General features: G+C 39.7%; 1 protein-coding gene across 2 annotated transcripts; it reads right to left on the bottom strand.

Annotated features, from left to right (window-relative positions):
* Positions 1-6,528: 6,528 nt before the first annotated feature.
* Positions 6,529-16,158, bottom strand: LOC124862771 (cysteine protease atg4da-like). Of its 2 annotated transcripts, none has more exons than XM_047356892.1 (11): positions 16,008-16,158; positions 12,421-12,662; positions 12,251-12,334; positions 11,986-12,159; positions 10,359-10,656; positions 10,210-10,274; positions 9,560-9,687; positions 8,435-8,513; positions 8,257-8,333; positions 7,199-7,318; positions 6,529-7,061 (listed from the first exon to the last, which is right to left on the bottom strand). In XM_047356892.1, the coding sequence occupies exons 2-11, from the start codon at positions 12,611-12,613 to the stop codon at positions 6,891-6,893; spliced, it is 1,389 nt and encodes a 462-aa protein (XP_047212848.1). In that variant the 5' UTR covers positions 12,614-12,662; positions 16,008-16,158; the 3' UTR covers positions 6,529-6,890. The 2 variants fall into 2 exon arrangements, with proteins under 2 accessions (XP_047212848.1, XP_047212849.1); XM_047356893.1 differs by having other exon boundaries at positions 12,421-12,575; positions 16,008-16,143.
* Positions 16,159-17,783: the final 1,625 nt, after the last annotated feature.

The following is a 17,783-nucleotide window of genomic DNA, read 5'->3' as shown; positions in this document are numbered from 1 at the left end:
CAGTGCTGCTTCTCTGTAGCTCAGGTCAGGCGCTTCTGCCGCTGTTTCTGGTTCAAAAGTGGCTTGACCTGGGGAATGCGGCACCTGTAGCCCATTTCCTGCACACGCCTGTGCACGGTGGCTCTGGATGTTTCTACTCCAGACTCAGTCCACTGCTTCCGCAGGTCCCCCAAGGTCTGGAATCGGTCCTTCTCCACAATCTTCCTCAGGGTCCGGTCACCTCTTCTCGTTGTGCAGCGTTTTCTGCCACACTTTTTCCTTCCCACAGACTTCCCACTGAGGTGCCTTGATACAGCACTCTGGGAACAGCCTATTCGTTCAGAAATTTCTTTCTGTGTCTTACCCTCTTGCTTGAGGGTGTCAATAGTGGCCTTCTGGACAGCAGTCAGGTCGGCAGTCTTACCCATGATTGGGGTTTTGAGTGATGAACCAGGCTGGGAGTTTTAAAGGCCTCAGGAATCTTTTGCAGGTGTTTAGAGTTAACTCGTTGATTCAGATGATTAGGTTCATAGCTCGTTTAGAGACCCTTTTAATGATATGCTAATTTTGTGAGATAGGACTTTTGGGTTTTCATGAGCTGTATGCCAAAATCATCCGTATTAAGACAATAAAAGACCTGAAATATTTCAGTTAGTGTGCAATGAATCTAAAATATATGAATGTTAAATTTTCATCATGACATTATGGAAAATAATGAACTTTATCACAATATGCTAATATTTTGAGAAGGACCTTTATTTATCCCCAGTTCGTCTTGGTTATTAATCCATCAGTATTCCACTTTCATTTTCCACCTACTTTTCCACACCTATTTGATCCTTTTAATGTTCTCTTTTCCTCTGTCACAAACACTATCATATTAGTAACAGAGTGTTATTAAATCACTCTATGCAATAAAGTAAATTTTGACAATTAACCATCAAACATATATCAATTTACAATATTTCCCTTGTTATACCAGTTTTATGTACCCTGCTGTAAAATTGTCTACAAATTATAAATTGAGATGATATCATGGCCATTCCAGGAGCTTTTGATGTGTGTTTTAATGTCCTGTTGGAACACTCACTAGTGTCCAAGCTTTAACCATGTGACCCAAACTGTATCCCTAAGATGAAGGAATATTAGGTAGAATGTTAAAGAAGCAACAATGCACAAGTCACTGGTCTAAAATCAACCTGTTAGAGCTCAACTTCAACTTGCAGCTGCCTACATGGAAAAGCCAAATACCTTCTGAAAAAAGGCAAAGATGGAGCTATACAGCCACAATTTCTAGTAATGTCCAGAGGAGTCTAGGTGAGGTTTTTACACCTAAAAAATTATTAAAGAATAGATGCACTGAGCACTCAACTAGTCAGCAGCCCTGACGGTTTTCTGCCTGGTCGCAAACTAAAAAAAAAAGACAAATTGACTAAACTCTTCAGTCCATAAGTTGTTACTGAGGGAGGAAGAGTCAAACTTAGCTATTTGAAGTCAGAGACGGCACAGAAGCCATCTAGGACAGAGAGTTAGACTAAGACTGATGCTCATTATTTGTATTTTTGTGGTTTTGGTCCCTCTATAACTGTTTCAGGTACTAAATGGAGCCATTTGTCTCAGAATGTCCAGTCGTACCCACTTTCGGGACATTTTGATGAATTAGCTAAATTAAGCAGACTACAGCTAAGAATCTACAGGTCCTTCTCAAAAAATTAGCATATTGTGATAAAGTTCATTATTTTCTATAATGTAATGATGAAAATTTAATATTCATATATTTTAGATTCATTGCACACTAACTGAAATATTTCAGGTCTTTTATTGTCTTAATACGGATGATTTTGGCATACAGCTCATGAAAACCCAAAATTCCTATCTCACAAAATTAGCATATTTCATCCGACCAATAAAAGAAAAGTGTTTTTAATACAAAAAACGTCAACCTTCAAATAATCATGTACAGTTATGCACTCAATACTTGGTCGGGAATCCTTTGGCAGAAATGACTGCTTCAATGTGGCGTGGCATGGAGGCAATCAGCCTGTGGCACTGCTGAGGTCTTATGGAGGCCCAGGATGCTTCGATAGCGGCCTTTAGCTCATCCAGAGTGTTGGGTCTTGAGTCTCTCAACGTTCTCTTCACAATATCCCACAGATTCTCTATGGGGTTCAGGTCAGGAGAGTTGGCAGGCCAATTGAGCACAGTGATACCATGGTCAGTAAACCATTTACCAGTGGTTTTGGCACTGTGAGCAGGTGCCAGGTCGTGCTGAAAAATGAAATGTTCATCTCCATAAAGCTTTTCAGCAGATGGAAGCATGAAGTGGTCCAAAATCTCCTGATAGCTAGTTGCATTGACCCTGCCCTTGATAAAACACAGTGGACCAACACCAGCAGCTGACACGGCACCCCAGACCATCACTGACTGTGGGTACTTGACACTGGACTTCTGGCATTTTGGCATTTCCTTCTCCCCAGTCTTCCTCCAGACTCTGGCACCTTGATTTCCGAATGACATGCAGAATTTGCTTTCATCTGAAAAAAGTACTTTGGACCACTGAGCAACAGTCCAGTGCTGCTTCTCTGTAGCCCAGGTCTGGGGAATGCGGCACCTGTAGCCCATTTCCTGCACACGCCTGTGCACGGTGGCTCTGGATCTTTCTACTCCAGACTCAGTCCACTGCTTCCGCAGGTCCCCCAAGGTCTGGAATCGGTCCTTCTCCACAATCTTCCTCAGGGTCCGGTCACCTCTTCTCGTTGTGCAGCGTTTTCTGCCACACTTTTTCCTTCCCACAGACTTCCCACTGAGGTGCCTTGATACAGCACTCTGGGAACAGCCTATTCGTTCAGAAATGTCTTTCTGTGTCTTACCCTCTTGCTTGAGGGTGTCAATAGTGGCCTTCTGGACAGCAGTCAGGTCGGCAGTCTTACCCATGATTGGGGTTTTGAGTGATGAACCAGGCTGGGAGTTTTAAAGGCCTCAGGAATCTTTTGCAGGTGTTTAGAGTTAACTCGTTGATTCAGATGATTAGGTTCATAGCTCGTTTAGAGACCCTTTTAATGATATGCTAATTTTGTGAGATAGGAATTTGGGGTTTTCATGAGCTGTATGCCAAAATCATCTGTATTAAGACAATAAAAGACCTGAAATATTTCAGTTAGTGTGCAATGAATCTAAAATATATGAATGTTAAATTTTCATCATGACATTATGGAAAATAATGAACTTTATCACAATATGCTAATATTTTGAGAAGGACCTGTAGATAAAATTACTCCTGAACTAATGGTTTTTTGATATTCTAGGTTGCAGCCGGTGGCAAGAGGAAGAGCTGCGAGGTGTGTGGACCATCAAAGGACACAAAGACACAAACCACATGCCGAAACTGCAATGCTAAATGCTCAATATATAAAGGCTACCAGAACAGGGAAAAGACTGACTTATATTGGACTTGTTGGACATGGACCAGCACGAGTTTCCTGCCAGGATCTGAAGATACAGTGTGGCAGGTCTCATGGTCATCTTGGGAGGAGTCACCTTGTTGCATCAAGAATTTATGCCTCAGTATTACTTATTTGTTTCTGTTTTGTGAGCATGACAGCCAAATACAATTATTTCTGAAAGGAAAAAAAACAAACAGTTGTCTTTGTAGCACCTGGGATTGCACAAAAGTGGAAATGAGAGTTCAGTGACTGCCATGCAAAGATCTAGCCACTATGCTAAAGACCACAAAGGCAGAAGTGAAAGATGAATCTATTTATTATAACATACTCAGGGCAGAAATGCAGCATCTAGCTGTTTTCCCTAAAGGATGCTAGTAAATCATTGTCATTATAGTCATGTTCACATGTCTGGAAATTCTCTAAAAGATTGCCTCTCTCTGGTTTGTTCTCATATTTTACATAAATTAGAGACATTTTTCCTTCCAGGAATTCAGTCAGATTTAAGACCAAGTTTCCCAAACATTTGTGACATCATGACATAGATGAACTAAAGCAGTTACCAAATACCATTTATTCAATTCAATTCAATTCAATTCAAAGATACTTCATTGATCCCCGAGGGGAAATTAGAATTCCAGTACAACCCATCCAAACATACATCATGAAGACAAGGGGGTACGGGTCACCGAGGCTTTGCTGCCCACTCACAGGCGCTGCCCTTGCTAGATGAGAAAAGAGGCCACATTAGATAAGTAGAGGGAAAAAAATCATATTTCACACTTTATCCTTAGCAGGATACAGTTTGAGATTGTAAAAAACCTCAGCACAAAGAAGCAACAAGTTTACAAAACAACATCATGCCGGGAACCGTGAAGGTGGTGTGAGGGGGTGCATATGTTTATCTTGAGCATGTGTGTCTGTGCAAGTGAGTGTGTGCAAGTAAGTCCATGAAGCACTGTCACAGAGGCCATTGTCCTTGATGGTACGTTGGAATGTACATCAACCGGCCACAAAGTTCTGAGCAGGTCCACAGATGTCCTCAGGGAATGGAGGGAGCAGAGCGTCATGTTTACATAACTTTCAGGAGAAGTTGAAGATAGCAGCCATCAAGGCCGTGCAGAGGAGCCAGATTCAGAAAAAAAAATAATTATTTGGGTTAGGCTGACTCTTAATTTTCCGTCAGCCTTGAGAGTCTCGCTGGTGCTTCTCAAAGGCGAATCCAAACAGCCAAGTTCCTGGTCTTTCGCCAGATCCGAGCGAACAACTTTTTCCAAGATTTATACCATTTCACCCCTGAGTCCAGGAACCGCGACCTGCCTGCGATCCTAAGGATCACATCCAGTCTGCGATTCAACTCACATAACATCTCAGTCTGAGTGTTGATCACCGTGAAGATCCCATCACACATGCCAGGCAGCCTTACAATTGTCAGAACAGCTGCTGACGTTTTCCGAATTTCTCGATATGCCAGATAACAGCTGACTCCAGAAAGCAGAAATCCTGATATCAAACATCCAATTATATACACATCTTCCACATCCTCGACTGACATTATCGACAAACACACAATCCTCCACGTCTGCCAGGAGTCCATCGTGTATCCGGAGAAAAACATCCAGTCCGGACAAGTTGGGCTCTCCTTCACCCTGTCTTCTCCTTGAGAAAATTTGATCAATTGCATTGAGAGACCAAATCCATAACTCAGAATTTGGAAGATATGCAAGAAGAGGCTCCAAAAAGAAGACAAGATACAGAGCTGAAGCAGGGCAGTTATGGGAGGGGGTGCGGGAGATAGAGAAAAGCGTCCTCCTCCACCGAGAGCAGAAAGAAAAAAAACGTTTCTTCTCTGCAACCCTGTACAGACCTTTAAGTCTGTTTTCTCTTTTTACACCTTCTCTCCTTCTACCTTTTTCTAAAATCAGAGTACACATAACACTGATCAGGATTAACTGTGATCCTGCAATTATTCTGTGGCCCAATAGTTTGTAAAAAATGATATTGGAAGCAACTCTGCAAGCTTTCATTTGCCTCGGCAGCCAGCATTAGAACTTGTTCAGCTGGCCTAACTGTGTTGAAGGAAGCTATTCATTTGGTTCTGATCAAAGGTCACTCCAGGGGGCATCACCTATGGTGGAGCTACAGGAAGTGGTCTCCATCCACCTACTTTGTGACATTGTTTCTCCAGTTCTTCTGTGAGGGTGCAGGGCAGCATGTACCGGAGAAGCTGAACAGGGACTTAGAAAAAGTATTTGCCCCCTTGCGGATTACTACTGTTTTTGCTTTTGTTTATAGCAAATGGTTTAGATCATCAAAGAAAATCTAATATCAGTCAAAGATAATGTGAGTAAATACAAAAAGTCATTTCACTATTAGGAGAACAAAAGCTAACCATTCAATCCTGGCCGTTTTGGAAAGATAATCGCCCCCCTTCTTAAATCATTAACTGTGATCAACCTTTTGGTTCTATTTAACCTGCCGCCAACAGGCCTGATTACTGTCAGACCTGTGAAATCAAGAAATCACTGCTTCAGAACTGGTCTGACAACACAAAGTAGTCTAAAAGGTTTTTAAAAAGCAACACATCATGAACTGATCTAAAGAGAATCAATATAAACAAAATAGTCACTGACATCCAGCAGTCTGGAAAGGGTTAGAAAAACCTGCCATTCAACGTTTGGTACTTCACAGGCTTCAGTCGGTACCTACCAGGGGGATGTTTCCTATTCCATTTGAATACCAAGGATTTAAAGTTATTTTCTATGTTTTACTTATGGTTTACTGTAAGGAAACGTGTTTATGTGACTCCAATATAACTACCAGCAGGAGTCATTTAGAGTTATTGTGGCTTAACTAGAGGTCATTATCTATCATAATTTATAAGTTAGCTGGTCCAAACACAGATCAGAACCTGTGTGAATAGAAATAGGGGGTCTTCTGAAAATAATCTAAAATTAAATTGAATTAAACACCATTTTTGGGTCTTCGTATGATTAAAAACCTCAATATAAAAAAAAAATTCTTAAGTGCATAGTAAAATAAACTGATGTGCAATGGTTTAAGTAGATGGGAACAACAACAATCCTCCATGGACAAAGAGAAACACATATATAGAGCATGTTTTATTAACTTCTTTACACTTAAACACATCTGAATCAGAATTTAGGAATCCACTTTTCCAGTCCATATAAAGAGCAGCTTATCTGGCCACCTGACCATAAAACACAGATATTGCACAGTAACAGTTCTCTTTAGTTTGTTCATGGTACAACATTAACCTCAGAGTGAAATGACAAGAACATTTTTTGTTCCTGAGAGTTCAAAACATGAATAAAAATACAGCAGTAATGACTGTATCCCTGTGTGTCCCTGCCTGCGTCCTGGAGCTTGTTGCACAGAGCAGTTTGTGAATTCATTTGTTCCCCAGCTTTACATTTCACATGAACATAGCAGATTTTGTCCTTTCACTGTTCATATAAGAACAAACTCATCTACGCTGTTGCTGTCTTCATCATTCACTTCATTATTTCTCTGGATGTAAGTGATGCTGTTTGTGCGTGGGATGCTTTCCTCCTCCACATCCCGACGTTTCTCCTCGGAAAATATAAACATGGGGTACGTCTCTGCAGATGTGGACACAGCCTGTGGAATAGACGAGGACCACATTAGAATTCATAACCAAATACATCAATGCTGCAAATGTCTTTATGATAGGTGCGAGTCAAAGTTTAACAAAAATGTTAGTTCTGATAAAAAGCAAGGCAATCTAAAAATCATACCTCATTTACAACTGCGCACATGCACTCAAACTCATTTTGTCCTTGTGCATAAAAACCTATGGTACAGCTGGGGTCCATGCGTGAAATGGGCATTTTCCTTGGATATTTACAGTGAAACGACTGCAAACAGGGAAGAGAGATTTGAGATCAGAAAAACAGGTTAACATTTACGTTTATATGCAAAAGTATTCACACTCCTTAAACTTTTCCACTTTTTGTCATGTTAGAATCAGAAACGTCAATTTATTTATTTGGATTTTATGTGATGTCATTCAATTAAAGCTCCAAGTCCTTTCTGGGGTATGTCTCTTGCAACTTTGCAGCTCTAGAGATTGTCATTTTTGCCTATTCTTTAGAAAATAGCTCAAGCTCGGTCACCTGAAGAGCAATTTTTAAATCTTGCCACAGATACATATTTGGGTTTAGGTCTGAACTTTGACTGGGCCATGCCAACACATAAACCTACTTTGATCTAAACCATTATCCTATAGATAGCCAGATTTGTGGAGTTCAAAACAAAATCTTAACATAATGAAAAATTCTACCATGGAACTTTGCAGCTCCTCCAGAGTTACCACTGGGAGAGCCTCTTGGCTGCCTCTTATAAATACAGTCCTTGCCTGCCCTGTTACAATTATGCACTACTTTGTGATGGTTTTAAACATAAAACCATTCTAACATAAACAAATGTGGAAAAAGGTGAAGCCTCATGGACACTTTTGCCAGAAATTGTATACAGACTGAAGTCAATCCAGCTGAAACTGTTCAGAGCAGTGCCTCAAGCTAAATCTATAATCCCAACCTATTCTAGCCAGTAATGTGTTTCTATTTCTGAACCTCAGAACTTAATGCTAAAGATTTGACTACTAGAAAAAAATAATCAGGAACAAGAGATTTGTTTTTTAATTAGTTAAACAAACAACCATGAAATTACAAGTTAATTTTATTTAAACCTGATTATTTTTACAATATTTTGATATTTGATAAACTAAGGTCTCACGGGAAGAAACAAGACAGAAGATAATAAGCAGGGAAGGAAGTAAAATGCTGCCTCGTACCTCTAAAGCAAAGTTGTCCTTTCTTATGTTCACTGTAGGCTGACAGTAATGAGGGTCTAAGTACAGCAGATGGTCATCTTTATCGAAGCAGGGGTGGAAGGAAAATAAAAATAAAATATGTTTGTTTTTTAAGTGATCAGCTAGATGGGAACTACGGTCATAATGTCACCAAGCATACCCTGGAAGCCAACAAAGAACAAAGAGTGCTTTGGTTTGCCACCAATGATCCCAATGCAGGACTGCAGCATCAAAAGTTTCTGTAGAAAAAAAAGATACATGTAGAAGGTAAGTAGAGACATACATATCAGGCTTTTCTTCACCGATGCAATTTTCTATGAGGTCTGACATGCTGATTTTTGTTCTAAAGACTAAGGCCCCATGTTCTGTCATCTCAGCATATTTATCAGAGTAGCATATATTGCGTTAAAGCATATGTGCATTGAAGAATTATTCTAACATGTGAATAGGAACCATCCGTTCAGCAAACAGGTGTCAAACGCTAAATACATGATGGTGTTTGAGTTAGGAGTTGGTTTGGTGTAAGAGGTACGCCTGTCTAACAGATATAGCTCTAAGTCTGTACTACATGTATGCCGATCTGTCACAGTATGTTGACTTGACAGAACAACCCATCCACGTGGAGACGGGCTCAGGTGCATCGACAAAGGTATTTTACCATTTAGGCGTTGCGTCCACACTGATCGGGTATTTTGAGAGACCAAAAATGATCATTTCTGAAACCTGGAGACAGACCTGAATATTTTTTTTGGTGGGTTTCTGTGGCAGTCAGAGCGCAACCAATGGGCCTGGCATAGATACAACAGCGTTTTCAGTGGTGCTACATGAACTCGTGTAGATGCACAGCTCTTTTATATCGTTTTTGACATGATGCTGTTTTTGTGTGGACTAGGCCTTAGGAAGAAGAAAGAATGTGCTTCAAGTTCTCCAATAGAGGCAGTAGTCTTAAATCTAACAGAAAAGGAAGGACTTACAGGATTATCACAGTTAATGCACCAATGAATACCTACCTTTGTCTGAATTGGATTCAACTAACAGAAAGCACATTAAAGTAGATGCAGTTGGTTGATATGTTTATAGATGAAAAAGAGTTCAAGTCCCTAGTATTGTTGCATGAAATTATCAGAAATTTTTTTTGATTTTTCCCCCCGTTTTAACTTGTTTATCACCAATCAGAGCTGATCAATTGTAAATTTGTCTGAATCTGACCTCTGGTTGATTGATTAGTGCACCACTAGTCTGGGCACACTTGGATTTTTTAAGTATTAAAATAGGGCTTAAATACTTTGACGCAGGCAATGTAGGAGGGATTGAGTTCTTGTCCTCCGAGCCGTACAGGAACCAGGACGATGACAGACTTCCAGCCGTGAGGATGGGGCCGTTCACACAACCCCCTTACATCCTGTAGGTAGACTAAAAGAAAAATACATTGAACCACAGCATGCCAAGTTAAAACGGTTACTCTGGTTTTTTTAATAGCTACGAGTAGAAATGCACCAATCAGACAGCCCGAGACTGGAATCTGACAATTTTCCATTGATCAGCAGTTTTTTCCCTCATTCATTAAAAGGCATTTAAAACTGAGAAATCCCACTATTTGTAGGCTATAAAAACATCAATAAATGTACTATGATTCATAGTCTTTTTTTTTTTTTGGTTTGAATAAAAATCAAATAAAGTTTAGACACATACTGATTTATGCTTTAATTGGGATAATCTTGTACTCTTTTCATTTCCTACAACAACTACAACCTCTATCAAAAAACCTGCAGCGCAAATTTGTTTTAAGTGTTATAGTTGTTAGGAAAACATTGGAGTCACTCAAAATTGGAATTGGCAGGTCAGACAATAAAAAAAAACAGGAAATCGGTATAGGCAAGAGAAAGTCTGATCGGTGCATCTCTAGTTAACAAAACTATTAGGGAAATCGCTTACCAGTGCAGTCCTGTGCAACATAAACAACTAGATTGGGGAGGTCCACCGAAGACGTCACAGCTTTCCTGAAACAGGATCATATTAACTGTTCAAGTTGGAAAAATCTTCAAGAAACTCCAAAAGCTGAGAGTCAGTAATTCACTTCTCACTTCAGGATATGTGCCACAATGGAAGGACCGTACCAGTCGCCGGCCTTCTTCCCTGAGCTTTTACCCAACTCTACCAGGTTGTGTATGCCAAATGGGGCTGCGGGGTGGTCTGCAAACCAGGACACCACCCTTCTGTGGGTGCCCTCTGTGGGTCTGTCCAGGAGGGAACCAACGCTCAGTTTTCGTCCCCTCCTATTTCTCCCTTCGTCTGCCATCCATCCACACTCGGCGCTATCTGCAGGTTGAAGCAGGTCCAAGTCGTCTTTGACGGCACAGTATCTCAAAGACCAAGTCCAACCTTGAAAGATATAAAGAAGAGTGAAGATGTTTTATTTTATTTTGTTTATGCCATTTAATTAGAATCATGCACAGGCATGGTGAAAAGTTTTTTTTAAAGAGTTTCCTAAACTTTGTAGCTTCAGTGTTGTAGTGACTGTTTTTGTTTTGTTTATTATAATTTTGCAAAGCAATAGGATGCTTATGTTCATGCCATGAGAGTCTGGCTGAAATTATATGATCTAGTTAATTCCTGCTGTAAAAGAAAGAGGCAGATGTGCTGAAAATTGTCCCGTTATGTTAGCAACAGTCGCCACAGAAGAAAAGCAAGCAGTCCTCATCACTTCACACTGAAAAAAGCCGACCCTTGAAAACTAGAAGAGGTTTCTGGATCATCAAGAACGTCAAGAAGAGAGCAGTAAACATGGCTTCATAATGCCCATAAGTGTCCAGCTGGACTACACTGTCTGCTACTGAGGTTTATATTTGTTTTGTCCCCGATACTAATCTGAGTCATTTGTGAATAAGCATTTTCTGCTATCAAATCCCAGTTTAATACCACTTACTGACTCCATCAAAGATGTTCTGGATGCTGCAATCTCTACAATCAATTTTTCTTGACAGCGACAGATATTTTGTCCCAACTAGAGTTTCAACAGGAAAGCCTTAACATGCCGCTCCAACTTATGTTAACTCTGTTAAGAAAGCTACCAAAATGTTCCGGCAACATTTCTCCTAATGCCATCATAGATTCTTTCCACATGAGAAATATATCTGACTCAAAACATAGAGCTGCTATCTTGTTCCTGCTATCAAAATTTTCAGCAGTTGTTTTTGGTGCGAGGCTAACGCTAACATGTTTACTCTCTGTTTAGTTTGACCCAGTGATAGTCCGGCTCATGGCATGTTTGAGTAAGGGTTCTTTCTTTTAAAGAAAAACCGATGTGGTTTTTTTTCTGAAGGTCATAAAATTTAACGCCCACTGTTTCAATTGGTGGACATCTGAGCACAGTGTGCAGGCATGGTCACATTCAGGCGGGGAGCCTCAGCAGTCAGTACAGTCTCTCTTTAACCATGAGTGTCATTTAAATAGTGAAAAACATATAGATTGTAAGGTAAAACCCATAAATCAACAAAATACTGTGGCTGGCAAAAAAATACAGTTTGCAAGGCATTCACACAACAGTAGGATGTATAAAATGAAAAAAATTAAGTTAAATACAAATTTAATAAAGTTTCAAAAACAAAATCTGACTGTCACATCAACAACTTTATCTAAACAGCTAACTGAAAGAGTATTTTTCCATTTTCCTTGACTCTCATTCGATTATATTTGCATGTTTGTTGTCACCTGGTGGCATCAGGTGTATGAGCAGGCCTTGTGCCAGCAGCATCTGGCCCGTACGCAGAACACACCCCCAACCACTGTCGGTGGTCAGAGAGGAGCCAGGCAGCTGAGGGAAGCCCCGTCTGTACGTCAACCACAGGAAGGATGCAAAGGAGCGACGGAAACGCTCTTTGTCTCCTAAAAAGTTAAAGAGAATTAACTCAAACTTTTTAAATATTATGAAAAGTCTCAGGGCCAAATGTTTGGTTGATCTTCATCAAATTCTTACCATCATCTTTGAGGTTGTACGTCTTCCCCAGCATGAAAAGTGGGGAGCTCTTGTTAAATTTTGATTTCTGCTTCAAGGACCAGCCTGATGAATAAAAACAAAGGGTTAAGCAACTAAAAAAAAACAAACAAAACCAAAACAAATACATGTAGGAAAAAATAAAAACTGACCGTATTTGACGCTGTTCCATGCTGAGACCAACCTGGATTTAAATTTACTTTTTTCCTCTGTCCCCTGATCCTCACTGCACACCTCTTGGCTCAGAGAACCAGCAGATACAGAAGGGAGGAGATCCCAGTCTTCCAAGTGGTCATTGGCAGCAGACCTGCCATAAACGTAAGTGGAGGACGTGGTGGGGTCCATAACTACTGCAGATCACCATGACTAAGTGAGAAGAACTGCTCCATTTCTCCTGATTACCACAGAGACATCAGACACAGCAGGGGACAAAAAACATTGGCCTTTTCTTATTGTGTACATGTGACACAAGTAGCCAGACACAACACATTGTACAGTTTATTACATGTACAAACAAGCTTCTTCCCCTGCATCTGATGAGCTTAGTTTAACCAAAGCTAATCATTCTCTAAGATAAAAAACAGAACAGCAGACATGTGACTGCACCCTGTGACCGATGGAATTTCAGGTTATGTCACTTTAACTGCAGCCGATGGTTCCCACCAACACTTAAACAGTCATTCTTGTCACCGCACAGAGGTTTAGATGAAAACGCTTCACATACTCTCACAGAGCATGCAGTTATAGATGTGCACGGAGCTGGTCAACTGCCGTGCAAGGTTGAGATTCTGATGCTTTATGCATGAAAATTAAATAAAAGTCTTTTATAAATAATCCAAAAATATGTTTATGTTGAATTGAACTGCTTTATTTGTAATGGCTATAGTTATATAATACAATTAAAAACTATAGACAGCCATTATTGGACTGTTTGGTTATAGATAAATACTTTCGGTAGAGTTGCTGATTTTCAACCTAAGGTCCAAATACTCACAAGATAAGCGCCTGCGAAGAGAAATCCTAACAGGTGTAGAAAAAGAAGGTTTGTTCCTGTTCAACCCTAACTAGAGTATCTCACTATGGAGAATCACCTTCTGGCGTGACCAGTAATGGGAGCTCCACTTCCACCAAGTCTATGAAAAAGGGTATTTGGCATCTCCAGGAGAAGCATGTGGCTGGTCTTTCGGTGACAGTGGTGCACCGCTCATTATGCCCGAGATCAGAATCACACAATTTTTCTTGATACCTTCTGACTGGTAACCTGCAGGCCAAAAACTAAATCTAATTTGTTTTTCTTTTTTTGCTATTCACTAAATGTGTCAAAATAAAGAACTCCAAATGTTTTTGGTCTATAAACAAATTTGGCCAATAACAAGCTCAGTGCGTTTAGGTAGCTCTGAGCTTCCAGTTCCAACTCCAGTACCAATTCTGATCTTTTATTCTAAGGATAAAAGACATATACGAACATTTCCTGATAGTTGTAACAGGTTTGAATCCAACAGGAACTAAAGCAATCCAACCTTCAGGTCATCTTTATTAAACCCTGAAAAGGTGCAATAAGGAATATGCTGTCAGTTGGAGAAAATGAAAAAATGTCTCCAACTTTGTTTGATATAGAACAAAAATTGGAATTAAACTCTGAATCAGCAGGTCCTTCTCAAAATATTAGCATATTGTGATAAAGTTCATTATTTTCCATAATGTAATGATGAAAATTTAACATTCATATATTTTAGATTCATTGCACACTAACTGAAATATTTCAGGTCTTTTATTGTCTTAATACAGATGATTTTGGCATACAGCTCATGAAAACCCAAAATTCCTATCTCACAAAATTAGCATATTATTAAAAGGGTCTCTAAACGAGCTATGAACCTAATCATCTGAATCAACAAGTTAACTCTAAACACCTGCAAAAGATTCCTGAGGCCTTTAAAACTCCCAGCCTGGTTCATCACTCAAAACCCCAATCATGGGTAAGACTGCCGACCTGACTGCTGTCCAGAAGGCCACTATTGACACCCTCAAGCAAGAGGGTAAGACACAGAAAGAAATTTCTGAACAAATAGGCTGTTCCCAGAGTGCTGTATCAAGGCACCTCAGTGGGAAGTCTGTAGGAAGGAAAAGGTGTGGCAGAAAACGCTGCACAACGAGAAGAGGTGACCGGACCCTGAGGAAGATTGTGGAGAAGGGCCGATTCCAGACCTTGGGGGACCTGCGGAAGCAGTGGACTGAGTCTGGAGTAGAAACATCCAGAGCCACCATGCACAGGCGTGTGCAGGAAATGGGCTACAGGTGCCGCATTCCCCAGGTCAAGCCACTTTTGAACCAGAAACAGCGGCAGAAGCGCCTGACCTGGGCTACAGAGAAGCAGCACTGGACTGTTGCTCAGTGGTCCAAAGTACTTTTTTTGGATGAAAGCAAATTCTGCATGTCATTCAGAAATCAAGGTGCCAGAGTCTGGAGGAAGACTGGGGAGAAGGAAATGCCAAAATGCCAGAAGTCCAGTGTCAAGTACCCACAGTCAGTGATGGTCTGGGGTGCCGTGTCAGCTGCTGGTGTTGGTCCACTGTGTTTTATCAAGGGCAGGGTCAATGCAGCTAGCTATCAGGAGATTTTGGAGCACTTCATGCTTCCATCTGCTGAAAAGCTTTATGGAGATGAAGATTTCATTTTTCAGCACGACCTGGCACCTGCTCACAGTGCCAAAACCACTGGTAAATGGTTTACTGACCATGGTATCACTGTGCTCAATTGGCCTGCCAACTCTCCTGACCTGAACCCCATAGAGAATCTGTGGGATATTGTGAAGAGAACGTTGAGAGACTCAAGACCCAACACTCTGGATGAGCTAAAGGCCGCTATCGAAGCATCCAGGGCCTCCATAAGACCTCAGCAGTGCCACAGGCTGATTGCCTCCATGCCACGCCGCATTGAAGCAGTCATTTCTGCAAAAGGATTCCCGACCAAGTATTGAGTGCATAACTGTACATGATTATTTGAAGGTTGACGTTTTTTGTACTAAAAACACTTTTCTTTTATTGGTCGGATGAAATATGCTAATTTTGTGAGATAGGAATTTTGGGTTTTCATGAGCTGTATGCCAAAATCATCCATATTAAGACAATAAAAGACCTGAAATATTTCAGTTAGTGTGCAATGAATCTAAAATATATGAATGTTAAATTTTCATCATGACATTACGGAAAATAATGAACTTTATCACAATATGCTAATATTTTGAGAAGGACCTGTATATCTGCCAGAAAAAGTTTGATCGTTGCATTTCTAGTTTATTTTAACAATTTATTTGCTTTGTCATTTAGGAACATTTCTTTTTTTATATATAATAATTATTATTTCAAAAATTATCCAGGCTGAAACATGCAAAAATTGGTTAAAGGCAATTTATTATGATCGTAATGGGTCTCATAATTAATCAGAAGATAAGACAGTGTAAGTGAAAGAAATGTGCAGGCATCTGATGCTTAAAAAAATAAAACACGTTTCAACATTCAAAACAACGAGGTAAATAGAATAACACATATAAAAACCGTGATAAAACATAACCTTTTTAAATCGGATCCTAGTTTAAATTCTTAACAGTACCCAGTCCTGATAATGTAAACTTTCTACGCGATTTACAAAGACAATATATCACCATGGGACAGCTTAAATGAGTTACAGCCGCTATAGTCTACAGTTTTATGTAGCACGTCAGTAATATACTGCTTACCTTCTCTGTCAAGTCGTCATTCTTTCTCTGTCAAATGGAGATAGTTTCTCACTACATTTATGCAGTACAGAGCGGGTTTTTGTTTTGTTGGTGTTACTTCGACTACGACCTCGGAACCCTCGAACGGTACTGCGGCAACAGGACAGCTTGTAGTTACTTCCTGTTTATGATGGTCACGTGTTCCTGCTTCTGATTGGTCAACGGTAGGGAGCCTCTGGTGAACAAGCTGTAGCGAGAAAGGTGAGGAAGCAGTTTTTATCTCTTTAACCAATGACCGCATGGTAGTGGTGTCCAAACTTCTTGCTCCGGAGGCCATAATGATCACATTTCTTAGTTCAAAAACTTTTGTAATTTTAACGTGATTTTTTTGTTACCCACTCAGCAATAAATTAAACATAAAATAATTGCATGAAGGAAAAAAATAAAGGTGTACAAAAACATTTTGGATTGAATGTTTTCTATTGTATTTCGCACTGCAGCCAGAGAGGCCGATCCGACCGTCTTCACAGCTTTTCTGATATTTTTTTTGATTAAAAATAAAGTAACAACATTGACTTGAATACGTTTCGTCGTTTTACCGACAAATCGATCAGAAAAGCTGTGAAGACGCTCGGATCCGCCTCTCTGGCTGCATTGCGCGCTCAGGAGGAGCAGAATATTTCAGCGAACAGAATTTCGCACAACACCTGCTGCTTGTGGCCCGTCTTACGTACTATGTTATCAAAATAAAAGACCCCACCCCCCCCCCCCCCTCCAAATAAAAACAAAACAAAACATGGCTAATAAAGAAAAATACTTTGTACCTAAACGTTTCTCTTTAAGATATTTTTTTCTGTGAAATCTCATCCTAAAAATTTACATCATCTTCATTTGCCAGAGAGCCAAATTTGTACCATTCTTGAACTATGGTAAGTGGCCACACAAAATTATTCAGAGGGCTCAAATTACCCCCGGACTGTGGGGTTCCATTAGTGCCAAAAATATGTATATGTGTCTATGTATATGTTTATGTGCTGTGCTTATGTCTATGTATGCTGTGTATGTTAGGTGCTGATGTCTATGTTAAGTGTATATGTTAGATGCTTATGTTAAGTGTATATGTTAGATGCTTATGTTAAGTGTATATGTTAGATGCTTATGTTAAGTGTATATGTTAGATAGATGCCTATGTTAGCCCCCCCCCCCCCCCCAAAAGAAAAAACTAAACAGATGGGGGTAGTCATTATATATGGAGAGCTCATTAATTCAAAATGAAAAGAAACACTATTATAATTATTCATAAATACTCCATCCAATAAATAAATGTCCCCATGAAATAAAACAAAATATATAATAGAAATAATCTTTTTTTACTTTGTCAGGTATTTACTTACTTCCAGATTTATGCATTTGAGATTTTACAATTTATTTCAAGATTACTCTATTTAATAATGGTATTTTATTTTTGATACTTTTATTTAGTAAAGCTACTTTAGGTGAGACTTTTATTTTTTAACCCCATTGTGTCTAGCAATCTTCAATGAAAATCCATGCTCTACATCAGACATCTTCAACATGGAGGTGACACCATATCTGTACTTCGGTAACCCCACACTGGAATAAAATAAAAACAGTTGGGGCAAGTCACTATAGGCTTTATTTGCGAGAATATGTTCCTTAAAATAATGAAATAAATCCACAACCAAAACTGCTCATCTCACAAATTACAAACATTTTGCAACCATAACTGACAATCATGAAAATAACTTTTTTTCATTTTAACTGAAAATGCATTAT

This window comes from Girardinichthys multiradiatus, chromosome X, assembly GCF_021462225.1.
Source record: "Girardinichthys multiradiatus isolate DD_20200921_A chromosome X, DD_fGirMul_XY1, whole genome shotgun sequence".
Classification (NCBI taxonomy): Eukaryota; Metazoa; Chordata; class Actinopteri; order Cyprinodontiformes; family Goodeidae; genus Girardinichthys; species Girardinichthys multiradiatus.
The sequence above is the reverse complement of the archived record's forward strand: the minus strand, read 5'-3'. Positions and strand labels throughout refer to the sequence as shown.

Bases quoted from the DNA above. Each gene is read 5' to 3' on its own strand.
- LOC124862771 (XM_047356892.1), bottom strand. From the start codon at position 12,613: ATGGACCCCACCACGTCCTCCACTTACGTTTATGGCAGGTCTGCTGCC. The intron at 10,275-10,358 runs GTGAGAAGTGAA...ATCCTGTTTCAG, and splicing joins ATTGTGGCACATATCCTGAA to GAAAGCTGTGACGTCTTCGG. The intron at 7,319-8,256 runs GTACGAGGCAGC...CCCTGTTTGCAG, and splicing joins AGGACAACTTTGCTTTAGAG to TCGTTTCACTGTAAATATCC.